At 40.5% G+C, this 23,742-nt stretch overlaps 1 protein-coding gene across 3 annotated transcripts in view; it reads left to right on the forward strand.

The window, feature by feature from the left end:
- The window catches only part of LOC134349943 (TPR and ankyrin repeat-containing protein 1-like), a 146,887-nt gene that overhangs the window by 60,313 nt on the left and 62,832 nt on the right, over positions 1-23,742 (forward strand). For all 3 annotated transcript variants that reach the window (XM_063054909.1, XM_063054905.1, XM_063054898.1), the window contains exons 10-14: positions 4,022-4,189; positions 4,288-4,461; positions 8,109-8,354; positions 8,537-8,710; positions 20,334-23,141. In XM_063054909.1, coding sequence (XP_062910979.1) covers positions 4,022-4,189; positions 4,288-4,461; positions 8,109-8,354; positions 8,537-8,710; positions 20,334-23,141 — 3,570 coding nt within the window. The remainder of the gene's footprint in view (positions 1-4,021; positions 4,190-4,287; positions 4,462-8,108; positions 8,355-8,536; positions 8,711-20,333; positions 23,142-23,742) is intronic.

Here is a 23,742-nt window from a genome sequence, read left to right on the forward strand (position 1 = left end):
CGGCAGCAGTACAATACAATACATAATAAAAACTGATTTACAGAAAATGTCCATTCAGAAATTGGATGGCAGAGTGGAAGAAGCTGTTCCTTAATCTTTGAGTGGGTACCTTCGGGCTACTGTATCTCCTTCCTGCTGATATCAGTGAGAACAGGGCATTTCCTGGGCAGTGGGGTCCTTAATGATGGATGCTGCCTTGTTATGGCATTACTCCTTGAAGATGTCCTGTATGCTGGGAAGGCTAGTGCCCATGATGGAATTGACTGAGTTCACAACTTCCTGCCCCTTCGATCCTGTGCAGTGCTCCTCCCCCATACCAGACGGTGTTGCGGCTAGTTAAAATGCTCTCCATGGAATACAGTACTGAGTGATCCATTATAAAATTAATGACACTCAAATATTCAAAGTAATCTGAATTGTACCAGCTAGAGTTTATTCACTTTGACTGCTACTTGCAGGAGGTAATTCAAGGGTTAACAGACCTATTGTCATTTTTCTTTTATTATCTACAAACCAACTAGCAAGGAGTTAAAGATATGAAAAAGGGTAAGGGAAAAGAGAAAACTGAGTGAAATAAGGGTGAGACAACAGAAGCTGGAGCATTAAGACATTTGCATATGGGTCATAGGCAAATTTAATTATCAAAGGATTTTACTGTAGTACAGTTTTTGGGTCAGTGACTATGACAAAGACAAATTCTTCCTCATTTTCTAGCTTTCCCTGAAGCCAATATACCCAAAGTTGCTGAGGGAGGGTGAGGTGGAGAGAGCAAAAAGCCTAGAACAGAGGACTGGAGAATAGTAAAAGTTGAAATGCTTTTCTTAAAAGGAGAGAATGTAAGAACATCCATGGTAACAAAAGAACCTTGCTTTAACCTTAATTGTCAGGAAATTACAAAGTATGGATACTTGGGGTGTTGCCAAAGTAGAGCCAAGAGAACTTTGTTGAAAGTTTGACTGAGGAAATAAATGCAAGTCAATTCATGAACTGGACTATATATAAATTACATGGATTTTTGGAGGCATTTGATAAAAATGGGCATGAAAGATGGTCAGCAAAATTGAAACCTTGGAAATGGAGTCAATAGGGGTATGGTCAGCAAATAGGTGGGAAGCAGACAGAAGTGAGAAATGATTGTCTACCAATTTTCTGGCTGAAAAACTGATGTTTCCCAAGGATTATTGCTGGGACATTTTACCTTTTTTTTGGGTGCGTGCAATGTGTATTGTAATATTAACACATTGACAGATGACATTTATCTTGGAAGCATGGTAAACCGCTGGAAATATAATATCAAGTAGTCATAAATTGGTTAACTGAATCATAGCATATAGAAGGTAATGAAGTGATACATTTTAACATTAGAATTAGGAAAGATCATATTGAATAAATTCTGGTTGTACATATGCATAAACCCCTAAAAGTAGTAAGGCATGTTGAGAAAGTAGTCAGTAAAGCACCTGGAACCATGTTAATCATAATTGAGGCCTAGAGCACAATTGTGCAGGGCCTGCCCAGGTTATGAACATGTGATTGATGTACAAGCCATACACATGAACACGCAAAGTGTACTTTGCTGGATGCTGCATGGCTGCAAGTGTCTTTTGTTACCTGGGAACTCTGTTTGTAACCATGTTTCTGACATGAAATCTTTTCTTATGAACTTTCTTGGTTACGGACAACTCCCAAGAAATGGACCCTGCTACAGTGTAAGGGGAATCTGTACATCAAACATGGAGGAACTCAGCAGGTCAGGCAGCATCTATGGAAAAGATTAAACAGTTGACGTTTCGGGCCAAGACCCTTAAGCATCTTGGGTTTCCAGCATCTTGTTGTGATTTGACATTTTTTTTTACCCTGGGGAAAATAACTTTTGACTGTCCACCTTAATAATTTCCTGATTTTAGGAAAAGTAGGAGGGCAAACGTGCCAGTGTACATTGGGAAATCAGCGATGAAGAGAGTCAGGTTTAGATTCCTGGGCATTAACATATCGGATGACTTGTCCTGCGTCTGTCACACAGATACAATCATAAGGAAAGCACATTAGCATCTTTACTTTCTTAAGAGGTTGAAGAGGTTTGGCTTGTTACTAAACACTCTTAACAAATATCTACAAATGTACTGTTGGAAGTATCCTGACTGCATAACAGTCTGCTACAGCTATTTGCATATACAAGAACATGAAAAGCTGCAGAGAGAAGTGGATGCTGCATATCCCTCCCCTCCACCAGTTGCATCTACAGGAGGCACTGCCATCATCAAAGATCCCCACCATCTGGGCTATGCCATCTTCTAACAGCTACCATCAGGCAGGAGGTGCAAGGGTCCTGCCATTAACTGTCCTTTGCATTTGATCTTCCATTACATTACATTCTTACATTTGAAGAGCAGTGCCTCACTCCTGGCAAGCTTAAACACCATCTGCCACTTTTCCATCCCCATATCTGCAATAGATCTATATCCTGCTGTATCATTTGGCAATCTTCTATACTGTCCATAACACCACTAGTCTTTGTATTGTCTGCAAACCTATTAACCACCCATCCTTATTTTCACCCAGGTCATTTACGTATATCTACAAACAGCAGAGGTCCCAGTACAGATCCATGTGGAACACCTCTAGTCATGGTCCTCCAGCCAGAATAAATACTGTTCTATGTCTTCCAAGGGCAAAGAAATTCTGAATACAAATGCTAGCCACTGTGAGCCATGCATTACTATCTTCATCAATTGTTTTGCCACCTCCTCAAAAAAGTGCATTGGATGTGATTTGCCCTGCACAAAGCTATGCTGACTGTCACTAATTAATCAGTGGGTCTCCAAATGTTCATCAATTTTATCCCTAAGAATCCTCTCCAACAGCTGCTCTGTCACAGGCTTGAGATTTGCAGGTCTATGGTTACCAGGATTATCCCTGTTTCCCTCCTTAAGCGATGGATCTTTAGTTACTCGTTACTCCTCTGAGATTGCAACTAGAGAGGACATGATGAATTTGGTCAGAGCCTCAACAATCTCATCCCTTACCTCGCTCTATAGACTGGGGTTTATCACTTTAGGTCCTGGGTGCTTATCCCCTTAATGTTCTTCAAGATACCCAGCACTACCTGTCCCTTAATTTCAAAAATGTCCCATCATATTAGCACAGTCCGCACTTACCTGACTCTCCTCCACTTTCTTCCTTGTAAATACTGATGCAAAGTTTTGATTTAGGACCTCATCCACATTTGCCTCCGAGCACGCTTCTTCCTCCTTTATCTTTCTCCACAGTTACCTTCTTACAGGTGTAGAATGCCTTGAACTTTGCTTTAATCCTGCTTGCCAAGGATATTTCTTAGCTACTTCTGGCTCTCCTAATTCCCTTCTTGGGTTCTTTTTCAGCTCTTGATAATCCTCAAGCTCCTTGTTTGATTTTAATTCCGAAACCTTACATATACTTTTCTTTTTCTTCTTGACTAATTTCACCACCTGTCTTGTAAACCAAGAATCCCTTACCTTGCCATTCTTGTCTTTCCTTCTTATTGGAAAATACCTGACTTGTACTCTGTGCACTCAGATGCGGTCCAGCTACTCTCCTTTGTTCCTCCTTAATACTCTTGCAGTGTGCCAATTTAATACTCTCCAATGCTTCTCCTTATTCATGGTTATGACACTATTTCCTAAATGTTCTCCCACCGAAATGTCAATCATTCAACCACCTCGGTCCAGTATATCTGCTCCCCCCCACCCCCACCGTTCAGCTGTTTTAAGTAACCCACTTGAATGCATGTAATAAATTCTGCCCCACCTAAACCTCTTGCACTGGGGAGGTCTCATTCCATAAAGGTGAAGTTAAACTCGTACGTGACAAGACCGTTATTTTTAACGCTTTTCCTCGTCTGCATGCATATCTGTTCCTCAACATCCCAGTGGTTACTGGGCTGCCTAACCCACTGAGTTCCTCTGATTTCAGCATCTGAAATCTATTGTGTCTCAGTTTATGAAATGTTCACTTTTCCCAAACCCTTTTTCTCTTGCTGTAGGTCAGACTGAAGATGTCCGCACTCTTCTACAGTTAGGAGCTGATCCCAGCGTTCCTGATAGATTAAACCAGCTTCCAGTTGATTATCTGCGGAAAAATAAGAACATTGTAGCAGTGGATTTGATCAATGAACACTGTACAGCTTTCTCAGCAAACCGAGCATTCAAAGGTATCAACATGCTGCATGGGTGACACTCTTTCACTTAAAAATGGGTGGAAATGCAGTACTTACTTTCTTTTTTACTTTTTTTAAAATGATTCATGTAGAAACAGCAAGCCAGGTGGAGGAGTGTATGTCTGCTTTCCCTGTTGTTACATTGGAGGAGGCTGCTGCACAACTTAAGCAGTTTTGTGACTCACTTGACAGAGAGAAGCCATGCAAAAACTTGTTAGCCCAAAGACAAGTTCAAGTGTTTTTGCAACAGCTCTCCACACAGACAGGTATGCTTCCCTTTACAAATGTAATAAATGTCAAAGAGCAAGTAGTTTTAGTTGATCTATGTATTCTGTGGTTTTTTGCTTTTATTTTTCCCATTTGCACAATTTTTGCACATCGGGGTGGTTGATGGTTTTCTTAAATGGGATCCATGGTTTTCTTTGTTTCAACTCTGTCTGTGGGAAGTCTATTCTCAGGTTGTATGCAGCATACATACATTGATAATAAATATACTTTGAACTTTGAATTCTTTTGTGCGTGGTAACCCGATTTCATTGTTGTTGGAGATTGAGAATCAATTGCAGTTAAGAGAAGAGCTCTAGTCTCAGGTCTCCCGGTTATTTGCCCTTGTGCTTGACATCACCTTTTATATGCAGTAGTTTCTGATGAATTGGGCCATCAATTGATCGGGGAAGCCGCTTAGTAAAGAAGCCAACTTTTGAAGAACAAAAACGAATCAAGAACATTGCTAGAATTCCCTTTGTTTATTTGGGAGACTATGTCGCTTAACTGGGGCAAACAGGTTCTTATTAGCTTCAGTCGTACACACTTGTGCGGTTGTTAGATGCTACACCGTGCTTAGAGTGATCTGTTTTTATGTTCAGAGAGCAGTGATTTTTGTTGGTGAGAAATAAGCAGTAAGACAATTCAGAACTGTAGTGTTCTCTGCGGTTTCAAGCATTGAGCCTTGGAGATGCCATTAACACCCGGAAGTGAAAATGAAACAATTTCACTACTTCAAGTTAGGAACTATGAAGAATTTGAGGGTATCGACGATCATCTTGAATACTGCGATGAAAATGAAGAGTTGCAGGATGCAATCAGCAATAGGATTGTATGAAGTCAATCCATTATCTGCACTACTCACAACACGCTGGAGGAACTCAGCAGGTCGGGCAGTTTCCGTGGAAATGATCAGTCAACATTTCGGGCCGGAACCCTTCATCAATACTTGGGAGTCAGGATTGCTGAGGATTAGATTGATTTGATTCCATTTAGGAAACATGGTTTGGGCAGTGGATGTGGGACATCAAAGTGATCCAATATACACACAGAAATTCCTAAATGGCTTGTTGGGCTGACATTGCAGGAAGAAGAAACTGTTGATTTGGAGGCCTTGCTCGCAACCAAATGGATGTTACACACTTCATTACTCAAATGAGCTGCTGAACTGAGATTGACTCCTGTGGCAATCATCTGTCTGTATGTGTGTGTTTCCTAAGGGTGGATATCATGGACTGATTTTAACCTGCACTCATCAGTATTTCTGAACAGTACAGCACCTTTGCTGGGAGTAAGAAAAAGGTGATGTAATAATTCAGAGGTTCTGGGATCTGAAATGTTAATTCTGTTTCCATTTTAATAGATGCTGCCCGACTTGCTAAAGGTTTCCAGCATTGTGTGTTCGTATTGTAGATTTCTAGCCACTGCAATCCTTTGTATTTTTGGTGGCCAGGGGTGTTTGGGGTGGATGGAGGGAGGAGAAATGAAGGAGATTATGATTATGAGGACACGCAGTCCCCTTTTATTGTCATTTAGTAATGCATGCATTAAGAAATGATGAAATGTTTTTCCAGAATGATATCACGAAAAACACATGACAAACTGACTTAAAAACTAACAAAAACCACATAATTATAACATTATAGCATTGCTAAACAATACCGTAATTTGATAAGAACAAACCATGGCACAGTAAAAGTCTCAAAGTCTCTCATAAGTCCCATCATCTCACACAGATGGTAAACCTCCAGCACCGCCAACTTGCCGGTGCAGCACCCTGGAAGCATCCGACCGCAGTCCAACTCCAGGTCTGTCTGAAAAACTCCAAGCCTCCAACCACCTCCAGACACCGAGCACCGAGCACCATCTCTGCCAAGCGCTTCGGCCCTGGCAACAGGCGATACGCAAAGCCGAGGATTTGGGGCCTTCGTCTCTGGAGATTTTTGATCGCACAGTAGCAGCAGCAGTGAAGCAGGCATTTCAGAAGTTACTACAGATGTTCCTCTGTGCTTCTCACGGCTGTCTCCATCAAGTCCGGATTGTGCACGGCCCCTAGTTACACATACGATATCATTCGGAACGGCCGCGCGCGCTGCATGCGTCGCCATCTTCTCCTCCCTCCTCCTTTAGCAGGACTGGAGGAAAAAGAGATGAGGACTCAGCCCAAAATGTTGACTGTACTCTTTTCCATAGATGCTGCCTGGCCTGCTGAGTTCCTCCAGCATTTTGTGTGTTGTAAAAGTAAACAATGCCTGTTTAATGCAACATGGTTATATTATTGCTGAACTGTAGTGATTAAGGCTTTACTGGGTTGGTACAAGAACTGGATGGTTGAAGTGAAGTAGCTCTTCTTGAGCCTGGTGTTGTGGGACTTCTGGCTTCTGTACCTCCTGCCGGATGGTAGCTATAGAGAAAACGGCAAGGTCCAGATGGTGTTGATCTTTAGATAGATGTTGTTTTCTTGAGGCCTCGTGTAGATGCTGTTAAGGATGGGTAGTAATGTACCTCTGATGTATTAGGCAGAGTCCATTACTTTCTGCAGCTTCTTTCAATTGGAATGCCATACCAGACCATGATGCAAGCAGTTGGGATACTTTGAACAGAACTTCTAAATAAGTTTGTTAGATACATGGAGAGGTGGGGCTTGGAACGATGTGGGCGGAACACAGGAAATTGGGACTAGATGGGTGGACATTGTGGTCAAGATATACCTGTGCTGTATTTATTGTTCCATGGCTGGGAAAGGAAGGGGTTTAGACAAAAAAAAAATGTAGCAAGTAAGTCAAAGAGAAATAAGTATAATGAGAGGAATATGTTGTGAGGATGGCTCTGGGTAGAGGATGGTGACAGGATGAGGTAATGTTGAACATGGGTACAATAGGGGTTCCAAAATTATGGTATTTGATGAAATAGGTAGATCTGGGGCAAACTGCCATTGGATTAGGGACAGTGGATCCAGGAGCAGCATATATTGTGGTGGTCGTCGGGGGGTCACTGCAAAGGTGCTGTGGAGATACCCAAGTATTAGCTTGCAGATCTTCACTTTGCCACTGCATTCACAATATAAATGTACCCCTGATTTTCCCAGTGATGGAAACACCTGGAGTAAATTGGACCACTCACAGTGATCCTTCAACCATATATGAATATAGCCAAATGAAACTCTGTTCCTCTGGGGCCAAGGTGCAAAATACGTTACCAACAGCTCACTGCACATAGCACATATGGTTACAATTTCAGAAAAAAAACATACAGTCGCAAAGAAAATAAAATAATAATATAAACACGTGAAAGCCTGCGGATGCTGGATGTCCAAAGCAACACATAGGAAATGGTGGAGGAACTCAGCAGGTCAGTCAGCATCCATGGAATGATAATATTGCCCCAGTCCTTGAGTGGCATAACCATAGTGTAGATCTATGGTAAATTGCCCTGGTACAGCTTGTTCTTCCACCGAGCAAACACCAGAGGGTAGCACCAAATGATCACATTAGGATTAAATTCCATTTGTCAATGTTCCACCTAGCTGTATCCTTATATAGCCATAATCAACATTCATTGCAGTCTACAACACAACCAATTTTTCTGTTGTCATCTGCAAAATCGTTCTGTATCTAAACCATTTGTATAATTTGTGTTTGTTTTTCAGAGATTAGCACAGCCACTTTAACTGACATGGACCCTAAATTTGTAACCAACTTGATAAAGCAACTTCTTCACAAATGTAAATGGGATGAAGCTTTGCGCCTACTGAATGTGGGATCTAATGAAATGCAAAGCAAAGAAACTGTTTTGAGATACGACTTTTCAGATTTGAATTTTTGCCCAATTATGTGCAATCTTAACCAGCATGACAACAAAGAAATAATTCTGCAAAAATTAATAGATTCTGGAGGTAAGGTTTTTTTAAAAAGTAAATATCAGTCTTAAAGATGCATCATATCCTTCTCTGATTTGTTAAATCTGTGCCTTCACTTTGTATCATAAATACTTCATTGTTGTAAAGGGACATCCTAGTATCATTTTCCTTTTCCCGGCACTTACTGACACATTCTTTGTTGTTTATTGTTTTTACAGCTCCTGTCTGTGGAATTGGTAGTCAAGAATCTCCAATGCAGTTTTCGCTGAGAAAGGATGATTTCAAGCTTGTGCATTTCTTGTTGAAAAATGGGGCAAATCCACGTGATCTTAGTATAATGCGAGGTGACACTCCTCTTCATGCTGCAGTTTATATTGTTCTGGACAAAAAGGGTAAATCTTTGGCTTTACTTGCTAAATTATTGTTAACTAACTTCAATACAGTTCTTAAATTAAACTTATGAATTTGTCATAATTAACTTTAATATGGAAATATAACCATAATTAAAAATGTTCAGAACATCGGTGTTTCCAAAACTTTTAAAATGCCCCTTCTTTCTCAGATAATTGAGTTATACGGCATAGAAACAGAGCCTTCAGCCTAATTCATCCATGCTGACTGTGTGCTGGTCCCACCTGCCTAACTTTGACATATAGCTCTCTAAACTTCTCCATGTGCTTGTTAGATGGCTTCGAAACCTTGCTAATGTGCTCACCGTTACCATTATTTCTTGTGGCATGTTCCAAATACGCACCACCCCATTGCGTGAAGAAGCTGCTCCTAATGTTCCTTTCAAATCTCTTGCCTCTGATCTTAAACTATGTTTATTTGTTTCTAGCACCACCTCCCAACAAAAAAGACAATGAGCTTTCAGCCTGGCTATGTCCCTCATGATCTTACATACCTCTATCAGGTAACCATCAGTCTCCTACATTACAGGGAATAAATTCCTGTTCTATGTAACCTCTACTTGTAACTCAGGCCCCCAAGTAAATGCAATCCTGGTAAATATTTTCTGCACTATTTCTACTTTGATATATTTCTTTTATCCAAGTGACACCAACTGTACACAATATTCCAGATAAAGCCGCATCAACATCTAATATAACTGCACCGTGCTTCCCAGCTCCTGTACTGGCCTTGACTGGTGAAGGCCAGAGTGCCAACCACCCTTTCTACCTGAGACACTACTTTCTGTAAACTATGCACTTGCTCTCCTAGGTCCCTCTGTTTCATAATAATTCCCTCGCACTAATCTGGATTGAAAGCCATTTGTCAATCCTCAGGCCACATAGCTAGCTTAGCTGCTCAAGATCACCCTTTAATTTTTGATGACCTTTTACACTATCTACAACATGAGCGATTTTAGTATTATCTGCCGACTTACTAACCATGACTTGCATCCAGAATGTCCGTATAAATTACATACAGCAGAGGTGCCAGTTCCTGTGGCACACCACTAGTTGTGGGCCTCCAGTCAGTGAAACAATGCTAGACAGTCACATTCTGTTTCCTTGCAATAAACCTATTATGAATCCAATCTGCTATCTTCCCCTGGATCCTATGCAATATAACTTGCCAGACTGGCCATTCGTGAGCCTATACCTTCTTTGTTACCTCCTCGAAGAACTCCCCAAGAGATCTGTCAGACAGGACTTCCCAGGCGTGAAGTTGTGCTGACTGTCCAAAAGTGGACCCTGTGTCTTTAAATGTTGGTAGACCCTGTTCATCAGAATCAGGTTTTATCATAACTAACTTAGGTCGCAGAATACATTATTTTCCGGCAGCTGTATAAGCGCAACACACAAAAAATTACTTTAAGCTACAATAAGAAATATCCTAAAAAAAGTGCAAAAGGAGAGCAAAACAGTGAGGTAGTGTTCACGGACTGTTCCTAAATCTGGTGGAGGAAGGATAAAAGCTGTTTGTAAAACATTTAAGTGTGTATTAGCAGGCTCCTTAACCCTCCTGTCTGGTGGCAGTAGTGAGAAAACAGCATGTCTTGATTGGTGATCGTCCTTTATGATGGATGCTGTCTTGAGGCACTGCTATTTGAAGGTGTCTTTCTGGGCCTGTACTTGCTGGAGTTTAGAAGAATGGGGGGTTTTTGGGGGGGGGGGGAGTCTCATTGAAACCTATCGAATATTGAAAGGGCTAGATAGAGTGGATGTGCAAAGGGTGTTTTCCCTAGTTGGTGAGTCAAAGACCAGTGGGCACAGCCTCAGAGTAGAACAGAGATGAGGAGGAATTTCTTTAGCCAAAGGGTGGTGAATCTGTGGAATTCATTACCACAGATAGCTGGGAAGGCCAAGTCATTGAGTATATTTAAAGCAGAGGCTGATAGGTGGTTGATTAGTCAGGGTGTCAAATGTTATGGGGAGAAGTCAGCAGAATGGGGATGAAAGGGGATAATAAATGAGCCATGATGATATAGCGGAGCAGGCTCATTAGGCTGAATGCCCGAATTCTGCTTCTATGTCTTGTGTCCTGATAAATGTGAGGTGCTACGTTTTGGTAGGACTAATCAAAATAGGACATACGTGGTAAATGGTAGGGCATTGAAGAATGCAGTAGAACAGAGGGATCGAGGAATAATGGTGCATAGTTCCCTGAAGGTGGAATCTCATGTGGATAGGGTGGTGAAGAAAGCTTATGGTATGCTGGCCTTCATAAATCAGAGCATTGAGTATAGGAGTTGGGATGTAATGTTGAAATTGTACAAGGCATTGGTAAGGCCAAATTTGGAGTATTGTGTACAGTTCTGGTCTCTAAATTATAAGAAAGATGTCAACAAAATTGAGAGAGTACAAAGGAGATTTACTAGAATGTTGCCTGGGTTTCATCTCCTAAGTTACAGAGAAAGGTTGAACAAGTTAAGTCTTTATTCTTTGGAGGGTAGAAGGTTGAGGAGGGGACTTGGTAGAGGTATTTAAAATTATGAGGGGGATAGATAGAGTTGATGTGGATAGGCTTTTTCCATTGAGAGTGGGGGAGATTCAAACAAGAGGACATGAGTTGAGAGTTAAAGGGCAAAAGTTTAGGGGTAACATGAGGGGGAACTTCGTTACTCAGAGAGTGGTAGCTGTGTGGAACGAGCTTCCAGCAGAAGTGGTTGAGGCAGGTTCGATGTTGTTATTTAAAGTTAAATTGGATAGATATATGGACAGGAAAGGAATGAAGGGTTATGAGCTGAGTGCAGGTCGGTGTGACCAGGTGAGAGTAAGAGTTCAGCACGGACTAGAAGGGCCGAGATGGCCTGTTTCCGTGCTGTAATTGTTATATGGTTATATGGTACACGGTGGTAAGGAGACTAGTGCCTTTGATGGAGCTGGGTGTGTCTACAGCCCTCTGCAGCTTTTTATTTTCCTATGCATTCGAACCTCTGTACCAGGTGGTGATGCAAGCAAATAGTGAAAGATCTGTAGAAACTTGCTAGAGTTTTTGATGACATGTCAAATCTCTTCAAGCTGCTAAAGAGGTATAGCTGCTGGTGTGCTTTCTTCTTAATTGCATCAGAGTTGTTTCCAAGATAGATCTTTAGAGGTGCTGACACCCAGGAACTTAAAAACTGCTCATTGTTTCCACTGCTGGTCCCTCGATGAGGACTGGTGTGTGTTCCCTTGATTTTCCATTTCCTGAAGTCCACAGTTAAATCCTTGGTCTGACTGTCACTGAGAGCAAGGTTATTGTTGTGATACCACTCAACCAGCTGATATATCTCACTCGTGTTCACCTCCTCATCACACATCTGAGATCCTGCCAACAACAGTTGTGCCTTCAGTGAATTTAAAGGTGGCGATTGAGCTGTGCCTAGCCATACAATCGTGAGTGGAGTAGTAGGTTAAGCACGGATCCTTGAAGTGTGCCTGAGTTGATTTGTCTGCGAGGAGCAGATGTTACTTCCGATCCACACTGACTGGTCTTCCTATAAGGAAGTCCAGTTGCAGAAGGAGGTACGGAGGCCCAGGTTTTGAAGCTTACTGCTTAGTACTTAGGGCATGATGGTATTGAATGCTGAGCTATAATCAATAAGTGGCATCCTGATGTAGAAATTGCTGCTGTCCAGGTAGCCCAAGGCTAAGTGGAGACCCAGTAAGATTGCATCTTTTGTAGACCTGATGTGGCATTAGGCAAATTGTAGTGGGTTGTTCTGTACTGCTCAACTAGGTCTTTTTAATAAACAGTAACAGACAACAACAAACTTGGAGTGGAGCAACTTATAAGGGCATTTATCATTTGCATCTCCGTATGTTAAGTCGTCGGTAGAAAACTTCAGTCTTACAGCTCAAACAGATCATTTTTGTATGTTTACAAGAGTCTAGTAATCATTAACTTCATGTCCTTGAGGTCATTCCATCTTTAACTGCACCCTGTTTTATCTCACATTTATCTTGCATGAGCCCATTTGTCTTTGTCCTCGAGGTTCCCCCCACCCCCCAAAACAACTGTGTCTTGTTTCTCTGCTTTTAATCGTGCAAAGTCCAGACACTCTGTGCTCTAAGTCACGTACTCCTGCAAGCTTCTTATCTAGCTACGTCAGCAAGTTAGTAATGCACTCTGGGATTATAGAGATTCCATTTTATCACAATACAATTTACAAAGATTATAAATTCGTATAAACTTCAAGGATACAGATACATTTCCACAGGATCCAGATCCTTCCTCTGGTAGAAGTTAATTTTAGCTATGACCATTCTGTCAAGCCTTCATCACTGTAGATGTGAGTGCTACCTGGTAATAGTCTCTGTGGCAGCTCACCCTGCTCTCAGAATCCCTTCCAGTAATTTACCCACCATGAATGTCAAACTCAATGTCCTGCACAGTACTTTGCAAAAATCTTAGGTACGTGTAAAAACATTCTGTAAAACGAAGATGCTTTCAAATACAAAGAAATGAAAAGATTCTAAATATCAAAAAAGCGAAAAAGAACAGTAAACAGCTAAGAACTAAAATCAAATCAATATTTGGTGTCACCATCCTTTGCCTTTAATACTGCATCAATTCTCTTAGGTACACTGTCGTGCAGCTTTATAGGAAAATCAGCTGGTAGGTTATTCCAAGCACCTTGGAGAACTTGCCACAGTTATTCTGCAGACTTTGGCTGTGTTGCTTGCTTCTGTATGTGCAGGTAATCCCAGACAGCCTCACTGATGTTGAGATCGAGGCTCTGTGGAGGCCATACCATCCACTGCAGAACTCCTTGTTCTTTATTTCACTGAAGACAGTTCTTTCGGACCTTGGCAGTGTGTTTGGGGTCATTGTCCTGCTGCAGAATGAAGTTGGGACTGATCAGCCACCTCCCTGGATGATGGATGAGAATCTGCTTGTACTTCTCAGCATTGAGGATTCCATTCATTCTGACCAGATCACTCACTCCATTTGCAGAAATGCAATTCCAGACCTGCAGGGAACCTCTGTGAGTTGGCTGCAGACACTTATCCATTCAGCACTCTCCAGCTCTTCTATGGACAAACTGCCTTCTAATTGAGCCAAAGTTTTCAAATTTTGACTCTTCAATCCAGAGCATTTGCTGCAATTGTTCAGTCCTTCAGTCCTTGTGTTTTTGTGCATAGATGAGTCTCTTGGGTTTGGTTCCACTTTGAAGGAATGGTTTTTGGTGGCAACTTTTCCATGAAGACCACTTCTGACAAATCCTCTCTGGATTGTCGAGAGGTGTACTTGGGTTCCAGTGGTTTCTGTGAGTTCAGAGCTGGTAGCTCTGCTGGACCTCTTCTGATTTAGATGGGACATCAGTTTGATGCATCTTTCTTCTACTGCACTCAGTTTCTGTGGCCAACCACTGTGTTTCTGGTCCTCAACCATGCCCATTTCTTTATTTTTATATGTTTAGAGAATCCAATAATCATCAATTTCGTGTCTTTCATGCTTCTTCAGAAGAGCTTGGACAGCACATCTTGAAATTCCTCTCTGTCATGAAATTTCTGCATGGGAGAGACCTTGCTGATACAAGATGACCACTTTGTGTTGTGTTGCTATGCTCACTCTTGCATGGCGTAAGAAGTGAAGATTGGAAAGTACACCGTCACATCTGCCACACCCTCACCTTTTAATTTGGTTGTCCTTTGCCCAGGTTGATTCCTTCTACACCCATTTCCATTTCAGTTAATCAGTTTGGTTCATTTGACTCATTATGTCATTGAACATTAGCACCTGATTGTTCTGTGTTTAATCGTGCACTGGGTAATAGACCGACAAAGTAATCAAATCTTTATTTGAAAAATGATTTAATATGTTACTTTAATGAAATATAAAAATTTCACTAACATTTAAATTTTTGGAAAATGAATGTTTGGCAATCTAAAATCTGCTCTTCCTACTGACACATTAATACAGAAGACAAAAAAAACCCATCTAAAACAAAATGTATATGAAAATCTTGGATGCCTAAGACTTTTGCACAGTACTGTAGTTTCCTTACTTTTTTTTTTGCTACCCTTTTTAAACAATGGTCCCCCATTAGCCTCTTTCCAGTTCTCTGGAACCACACCTGAGGTGAAAGATGAAACAAATTCTCTGTTGCAACCTCTGCAATTTCTTCTCTAGCTCACCACTAGTTCTGAGAATGCACCAAGCCAAGTCCTAGGGATTTATCCATCTTCATGATTGTTAAGGCTGCCGTTGCCTCCTTTCTGCTGATGCGTATGTTGTTGAAGATATCACCACTCATGTCACTCATCTTCTTGACAGAATTTTTATTTTCAACAGTAACAAGCCCAATCCCAATTACACCTATGTGACCAATTTGCCTACTAACCCATACATATTTAGAACATGGCAGGAAACTGGAACACCTGGGGGGAAACCCACACAAACATATGGAGAACATACAAACTCCCTACAGAAAGTGGCAGAATTGAACCTGGGTTGCTGGTGCTGTGATACTGTTAAGCTAATTGCTGTGCTACTGAGCTGCCACCAAATTTCTGAATTAAATGAGTTTTTAAACTTTTGTATGAACATTTGAATTATTTTAAGTCTTCTTAATTTTGCAAACAAGGCATATTTATTTCCATTATTTCAACATTGCATCCTTTTACATTTCATTTTTACTGGAATTCTAAAGTGAACCACGTTTAGCGATCCACTGTTTTCATTAGATTTCTTCTTGTGCTCCACCAGTAATGGAATTTGAGGGCTTTTGTCCTAATAGTGACACTTTCTCCTTTAAGGAAGTTAATTACACTCAAAACTTTCGATATGTTTTTTAAACAGCAACTTACATTAAATTTTAACTGTATTTTATTTTGTTTGTAAACTCATGGCTAACTTAGAGAAAAAATATAATGAGCATAAAATCAAGAGTGTTCTTTAAATATCAAGATAATAGTTTGTTATAGAGTTATTGGACGCCTTCCTCAATCTGGAGAGCTTTGTTAATTTATTTTGGGATGTTTAACCCTTTGCATTTGGATGAAAAGACATTTTCATGAAGGACCAGGCATAACTGACCCAGATAGCTTTTAACTTATTTGAAATAAATAAAGCAATTGTTGGTGTACTCTAAGTACTCCCTTGCAGGAGGGATGTAAGTTGGAAAGTATGTTAATAAAAATGTCTTTAATGTGGTGATTGTTATATAAAATGGCTGGAGATGGAGCTGGACAAGAGAATGTGGTAGACATCTACAAGATTACAGAATATTTTTCTGGAGAAGTTACATTGGTGACTGGATAGATAATGAATAAATGCAAACTTAAGAAATTTGAAAGGCAACATTTAATAAGCCCTTTTAGCATTGTGTGTTAATCTACAAAATAAATTGTTGAAATAGTATCCACAGAAGTTCTAAAAGCAAACTTGGAAAGATTGCACCGGTGTGATTGCTAAGAAAACATGTACTTGCTTTCAAGAAAGTACTGGATTGGTTCCAGGCATGGCAGATTTGCTGCAGATTGAAACAGATTTCTCCAGAGTTTAGGAAAATAGCATATGATCTCACCAAAACTTAAAAGTTTCTTACAGGTTTTGATAGGCTAGAGGATATTCAGCCTAACTAAAGAGTTCAGGATCAGGGAGCACGGTCGTAAGTAAAGGCTAGGCCATTTGTGACTGAAATGATGAAAGGCTTCTTTACTCAAAGGGTGCTGATCTTTTGGAATACTCTGCCCTGAAGAGATGCAGAGACTCATTCATTTTGTTCATTCAAAACAGAGAACTTTGGAGAACCAGTGAATGTGGGGATTATTCTGGAAGTGGCATTGATGGTTCTTGATGATGACTTAAGGGCTGGATAGCTCAATCCTGTTCCTATTGCTGGTACTCTTTGATAAAGAGAAATATTGGAGCAAATTTGATTGTCACCATTGATCTCTATATCATAAAATAGGATATTTGCTTCAGGATCTCTCCTGGCAGAAATTCTGGAGACTTCTGGGAGGTTTCTGCATGGCAAAGCTCTCAGGCCTACTCTTCCTTCACGTAGGCAAAACAATCCTGCTCATCAAATGTAGAGATTTCGATATGTAACCAGACTCCTTGATCTGTTTGAAGTGCTTTTCTTGTTTGAGCTTGTAAGAATGTTTCTAAAACTTTCAAAAACAAAGAACCCCACAAAGTTGTTCAAAAATGTGAAAAATACTCAAATTTAGTCCTAAAATACTTTGATGCTTTCAAATTTTTTAGGTACTTATAGGTGGAGAGTTTCTTAAATGCATCTATTTTAATGCTAGGAGCATTGTAAGAAAGATGGATGAGCTTAGAGCATGGATTGATACCTGGAAATATGATGTTGTAGGTATTAGTGAAATGTGGTTGCAGTAGGGGTGTGATTGACAACTAAACATTCCAGGATTTCGTTGCTTCAGGTGTGATAGGATAGGAGGGGCAAGAGAGGGAGGTGTTAGATTGCTTGGCAGAGAAAATATTACAGCGTTGCTTTGGCGGGATTAGTGGACTCATCTAGGGAGGCGATTTGGGTGGAATTGTGGAATAGGAAAGGTGTTGTGATGCTTATAGGGGTGTATTATAGACCACCTAATGGGGACCGAGAACTGGAGGAGCAAATTTGTAAGGAGATAGCAGATATTTGTAGTAAGCTCAAGGTTGTGATTGTGGGAGATTTTAATTTTCCACACATAGACTGGGCTGGATGGTTTGGAGTTTGTCAGATGTGTGCAGGATAGTTTTTTGGAGCAATACATAGAAGTACCAACTAGAAAAGGGGCAGTGTTGGATCTCCTGTTAGGGAATGAGACAGGGCAGGTGACGGAGGTATGTGCTGGGGAGCACTTTGGGTCCAGTGATCACAATACCATTAGTTTCAGTGTAATTATGGAGAAGGATAGGACTGGACCTAGGATTGAGATTTTTGATTCGAGAAAGGCTAACTTTGAGGAGATGCGAAAGGATTTAGAAGGAGTGGATTGGGACAGTTTCTTTTATGGGAAGGATGTAATAGAGAAATGGAGGTCATTTAAAGGTGAAATTTTGAGGGTTCAGAATCTTTATATTCCTGTTAGGTTGAAAGGAAAGGTTAAAAGTTTGAGAGAGCCATGGTTTTCAAGGGATATTGGAAACTTGGTTCGGAAAAAGAGAGGGATCTTCAATAATTATAGGCAGCTTGGAGTTAATGAGGAACTCGAGGAATATAAAGAATATAATAAGAATCTTAAAGAAATTAGAAAAGCTAAAAGAAGATACGAGGCTCCTTTGGCAAGTAAGGTGAAAATAAATCTAAAGGGTTTCTACAGTTATGTTAGTGGCAAAAGGATAGTGAGGGATAAAATTGGTCCCTTGGAGAATCAGAGGGGATGGCTATGTACGGAGTCAAAAGAGATGGGGGAGATTTTGAACAATTTCTTTTCTTCAGTATTCACTAAGGAGAAGGATATTGTGTAAGGTAAGGGAAACAAGAAGGGTAGTTATGGAAAGTATGACAATTAAAGAAGAGGAAGTACTGGCGCTTTTAAGGAATATAAAAGTGGATAAATCTCCGGGTCCGGACAAGACATTCCTTAGGACCTTGAGGGAAGTTAGTGTAGAAGTAGCAGGGGCTCTTGACAGAAATATTTCAAATGTCATTGGAAACGGGGATGGTGCCGGAGGATTGGCGTATTGCTCATGTGGTTCCATTGTTTAAAAAGGGTTCTAAGAGTAAACCTAGCAATTATTGGCCTGTGAGTTTGACGTCAGTGGTGGGTAAATTGATGGAAAGTATTCTTAGAGATGGTATATATAATTATCTGGATAGACAGAGTCTGATTAGGAACAGTCAACATTGATTTGTGCGTGGAAGGTCATGTTTGACAAATCTTACTGAATTTTTTGATGAGGTACTAAGAAAGTTGACGAGGGTAAAGCGGTGGATGTTGTCTATATGGACTTCAGTAAGCCCTTTGACAAGGTTCCACATGGAAGGTTAGTCAGGAAGGTTCAACCGTTAGGCATTAATATGGAAGTAGTAAAATGGGTTCAGCAGTGGCTAGATGGGAGACGCCAGAGAGTAGTGGTGGATAACTGTGTGTCAGATTAGAGGACGGTGTGTAGCGGCGTGCTTCAGGGATCTGTACTGGGTCCAATGTTTGTAATATATATTAATGATCTGGATGATGGGGTGGTAAATTGGATTAGTAAGTATGCAGATAATATTAAGATAGGTGGCATTGTGGATGATGAGGTAGGTTTTCAAAGCTTGCAGAGAGATTTAGGCCAGTTAGAAGAGTGGGCTGAAAGATGGCAGATGGAGTTTAATGCTGATAAATGTGAGGTGTTACATTTTGGTAGGACTAATCAAAATAGGACTTACATGGTAAATGGTAGGGCATTGAAGAATGCAGTAGAACAGTGGGATCTAGGAATAATGGTGCATAGTTCCCTGAAGGTGGAATCTCATGTGGATAGGGTGGTGAAGAAAGCTTTTGGTATGCTGGCCTTTATTGAGAGCATTGAGTATAGGAATTGGGATGTCATGTTGAAATTGTATAAGGCATTGGTAAGGCCAAATTTGAAGTATTGTGTACAGTTCTGGTCACCGAATTATAGGAAAGATGTCAATAAAATTGAGAGAGTACAGAGGGGGTTTACTAAAATGTTGCCTGAGTTTCATCTACTAAGTTACAGAGAAAGGTTGAACAAGTTAGGTCTTTATTCTTTGGAGAGTAGAAGGTTGAGTGGGGGGGACTTGGTAGAGGTATTTAAAATTATGAGGGGGATTGATAGAGTTGACATGGATAGGCTTTTTCCATTGAGAATGAGGGAGATTCAAACAAGAGGACATGAGTTGAGAGTTAATGGGGAAAAGTTTAGAGGTAACATGAGGGGGAACTTTACTCAGAGAGAGGTAGCTGTGTGGAACGAGCTTCCAGCAGAAGTGGTTGAGGCAGGTTCGATGTTGTCGTTTAAAGTTAAATTGGATAGATATATGGACAGGACAGGAATGGAGGGTTATGGGCTGAGTGCAGGTCGGTGGGACTAGGTGAGAGTAAGAGTTCGGCACGGACTAGAAGGGCCGAGATGGCCTGTTTCCGTGCTGAAATTGTTATATGGTTATATACTTAGAAACATTTAAGGTTACAAGGCAGTGTAAGCATCTGTCTAAAAGTACTTTTAAATTAGTGGATTCTTACGGAAGGCACCTGCAGCTTTTATCTCCTTTTATTCAAATCAAAGAGGAAAGGCACAATTCTTAATGATGAATGAGGAATAATTGTAGGCTTTATTGAAGTTCCTATTTACACTGAACTCTACAAGATGCACGTCATCTTAGACCTCTGGCAATTGGTAAACAGGTATTTCTAAGTTCATATTACCGTCCATGGAAAGTCCACACTTGAAAATCGTGGGGTAATGATTAGGAATGCTAGCAGTTTCATTGTCATCAGACTGCAAGAAACCTCTACCAAATTAATTATACAAAGCAAGAGTTGGAGAGTGGATTTAGGCCAGATACCTTGTATTGAAACTGTTGTAGATTTTGTGGTTAAAAACTTCTGCTTCATTCTAGGCTATGTCAGTATTTAAGTTTAAAGTAGTTTTGATTTTCTGTTCTATTTGCAGATGAGTTTGGCTTGCACATATTGAAATATCTGTTGGAGAACTACAACTCTGAATCAAGCTTCCCAAACCTCAACGCCAGCTCTCAAGATAAGGATGGAAATACTGTGTTGCACATCATGTTTCAGAGACCCTTTTCAAAAAACCATGAGGAAATAATGGATATGATAACCAAGTTTGAAATCAATGACAGGGTGAAAAACAAGGATGGGAAGCTATTTTCCTACAAAATTAAGAAAGATGACCAGCGGATGATTGTGTGGAATAAAGTGAAATCACGTTATCGAAAGAAAAGAGAACAAAATGACCAAAACCAGAAGGCACGGACATCAAAGAGTATGAAAAATGTAATGCATGTTAAGTGCCCCTCTCATCAGACAACAGAAATACCATGCGCTCTACAGTCTCAGGAGTGTGATCTTAATAGTGCCAGTTCTCAAGCAGTAGAAGGACCATCATTAAAGTTATTGAATGAAGAGCATGTTTTATCTACTCAGCAAATTGTTGCAAATGAAATTGCAAAATTGATTCAACAATTTCATGTCATTGAGACAACAACAGAAGAACACCCTTTAAAAATGCCCCTTTCTGATGGCCAGCTGAGTGACGCAACTCAGGCTAAGTCTGAAGTTCTCAAAGCAGACTTTTATCAAAATGCTGCTAATGTTGAAGCTGTAATGTTGAATGGGGCTGGTGATATAGAGCATCAAAACCTGATACCAGAAGAAGTGACCAATTTACAGGACCTGGATTTTGATAATATGACGTGGGAGATTGAATGCACATCGGAAGTACTGAAGAAGCTTGGCTCTAGAGATGTACCTCAGCACATGAAGACGAAAACTATAAAAGCGATTCAACAACTTGGTAATGGAGAATGGACACAAAGCCTCCAGAAACCACTCAAGTACCTGAAAAGCCCCATCAAACTTTACGAAGCCAAACTTGACAAAGGGGCACGAATGCTGTGGGAGCTTGCAGTGGACTTTTCACCCCGCTGCAGTGAAAAACCAGAGAAGATCTTTGAATCAGAGCTTTCTTCCCATCCTCAGGAGCGAGTCACAGGAAGGATATATAGTGAGATCATTCGAATCTGGGATATTATCTTGGATCACAATAAGGTTGATCGAGCCTTGACAGCAATTGCCAGTTCATACAACCGCGGAGCAGCCTGCAGCCTCCGGAAGAAACTTAAAGGTATAAGCAAAGCTGTGTTTACCTCAAACTTAAATGCCCAAAAGAAGATCCCATTGATCTTTGTAGAATATGTCAATTGGAAAGAACTGAAAGAAAAGCTACCAGAATACTTCCCACCTGCCAGTGCAGTGGAGACAGAATATAACATAATGAAGTTCCATAGCTTTAGTACTAATATGGCTCTTAATATCATTACTAATCTGGAATCCAGGGTTGAATATCCTTTTAGAGTGGGAGAATTGGAGTATGCAATAATTGACCTTGACCCCAAACCATTGGAAGCAATCATTCTCATTGGACGAAGTGGAACTGGGAAGACCACTTGCTGTCTGTACAGACTTTGGAAACATTTTCAGCTCTACTGGAAGAAGGTAGAAGAGGTTGGCAGCCCCCTGCTGGTGCGACAGCTTTGGCTTAAGAAGAAATCTCAGGTTGACAGTGAAAAGGATGAAGCAGTGATTGACTCATCAGATTGCGCTAATGGGGAGAATGATTTTCAATGTAATGCACAAAATTGTGATTTGCATCTGAATGAAGCATCACTTACTACTTGTGACAGTGAATTGACACATCATCATGAAGATGAGCCAGAAGATGATACTGGTATCAACCAACTTGAGCACTTGCATCAAATTTTTGTCACCAAAAACCACGTCTTGTGTCAGGAAGTCTTGAAAAACTTTATTGAGCTTACCAAATCCACCAAAGCCACAAACCATTTCAAACCTCCTGATCTCACATTTTATAGACTTCAGGATATTAATGATGAGAATTACCCCCTATTCATGACCTCTAAACAATTGTTGCTGTTGATTGATGCATCCTTGCCAGAACCCTTTTTCCCTCGGAATGAAGATGGCAGTCTAAAAAGGAACATTGCGGGGTGGTCTGTTCAAGAAGAAATGACAATACCAGATTTGCATGGTGAGGATGAAGAAGAAGAGTATGAAGGAGAGTTTCTAGATGATGAACAAATGGCTGTAGAGGATCACAGCAAAGAATTTGATCCTCGTATCTTTGTTTCTTATGAAGTATTTGCATGTGATATTTGGCCCAAAATGGTAAAAGGAAAACCACAGTTTAATCCTGCTTTGGTGTGGAAGGAGATCAAATCCTTCTTAAAAGGTTCTGTTGAGGCTTTAAATAGCCCTCAAGGCTGTCTAACAGAAGAACAGTATATTAACCTGGGGAAAAAAAGAGCACCAAACTTCCGTGAAGACAGAACAGAAATCTATTCCTTCTTTCAGATGTACCAGCAAATAAAATCACAATACGGATACTTTGATGAGGAAGATTTGTTGTACAGCCTTTCCTTGCGACTGTCCAAATTAGATGAACTTCCGTGGTCCATTCATGAACTGTATGGTGATGAAATACAGGATTTTACACAAGCAGAGCTTGCAACCCTCATGAAGTGCATCAATGACCCAAATTCTATGTTCCTTACTGGTGATACAGCTCAGAGCATTATGAAGGGTGTGGCTTTCCGCTTTAGTGACCTGCGTTCCCTGTTTTATTATGCCCGTGATTCTAGTCAAAGCAATAAGAAACAGTATCATGTAAAAGTGCCAAGCAAAATATATCAGCTACATCAGAACTACCGGTCACACTCAGGTAATGCAAATAATTTTTTGCTAAATTATTAAAAATACACACATAAAATCTTAGTTCCTTTTGGGATAAAAATGCTGATTTTTGTTTCTACCCCAATACTGAGAGGATGGAGTTTTATTGTAAGTTCCTTTCCACACTACTTGCCATAATATTGAAATCTAGTCACCATTCGTCTATGTGGTGTTGCTGTAACTTGTTGGGTACATCAGGGCATTCATATTGTCATATTACAGCTGGAACCAAGATTGTGGTGGCTCAGCTGTGCAGAAAGGGAGGGAGAAGGTCAACAGAGCAATAGCTGTGTGGTATTTTATAGCTAGGGGAGCAGACTGACTTTGTAACAGTTAGAAATTTGATTATACAGGATGGAACATAGAACAGTACAGCACAGGAATTGGCCTTTCAGCCAATAATGTTGTACCTTACTAATTAACTAAACTAGTAATTAATTACTTATGCATGCTAATTCATCTGACTGTACATTATCCATATCCCTCCATGTTCTGCACATTCATGTGTCTATCTAGCAGTCTCTTAAAGACCTCTATCGTACTTGCCTCCACTACCATTTCTGGCACTGCATTCCAGGCATCCTCCCTTC

The sequence above is a fragment of the Mobula hypostoma genome, chromosome 1 (assembly GCF_963921235.1).
Source record: "Mobula hypostoma chromosome 1, sMobHyp1.1, whole genome shotgun sequence".
NCBI classification, from domain to species: domain Eukaryota; kingdom Metazoa; phylum Chordata; class Chondrichthyes; order Myliobatiformes; family Myliobatidae; genus Mobula; species Mobula hypostoma.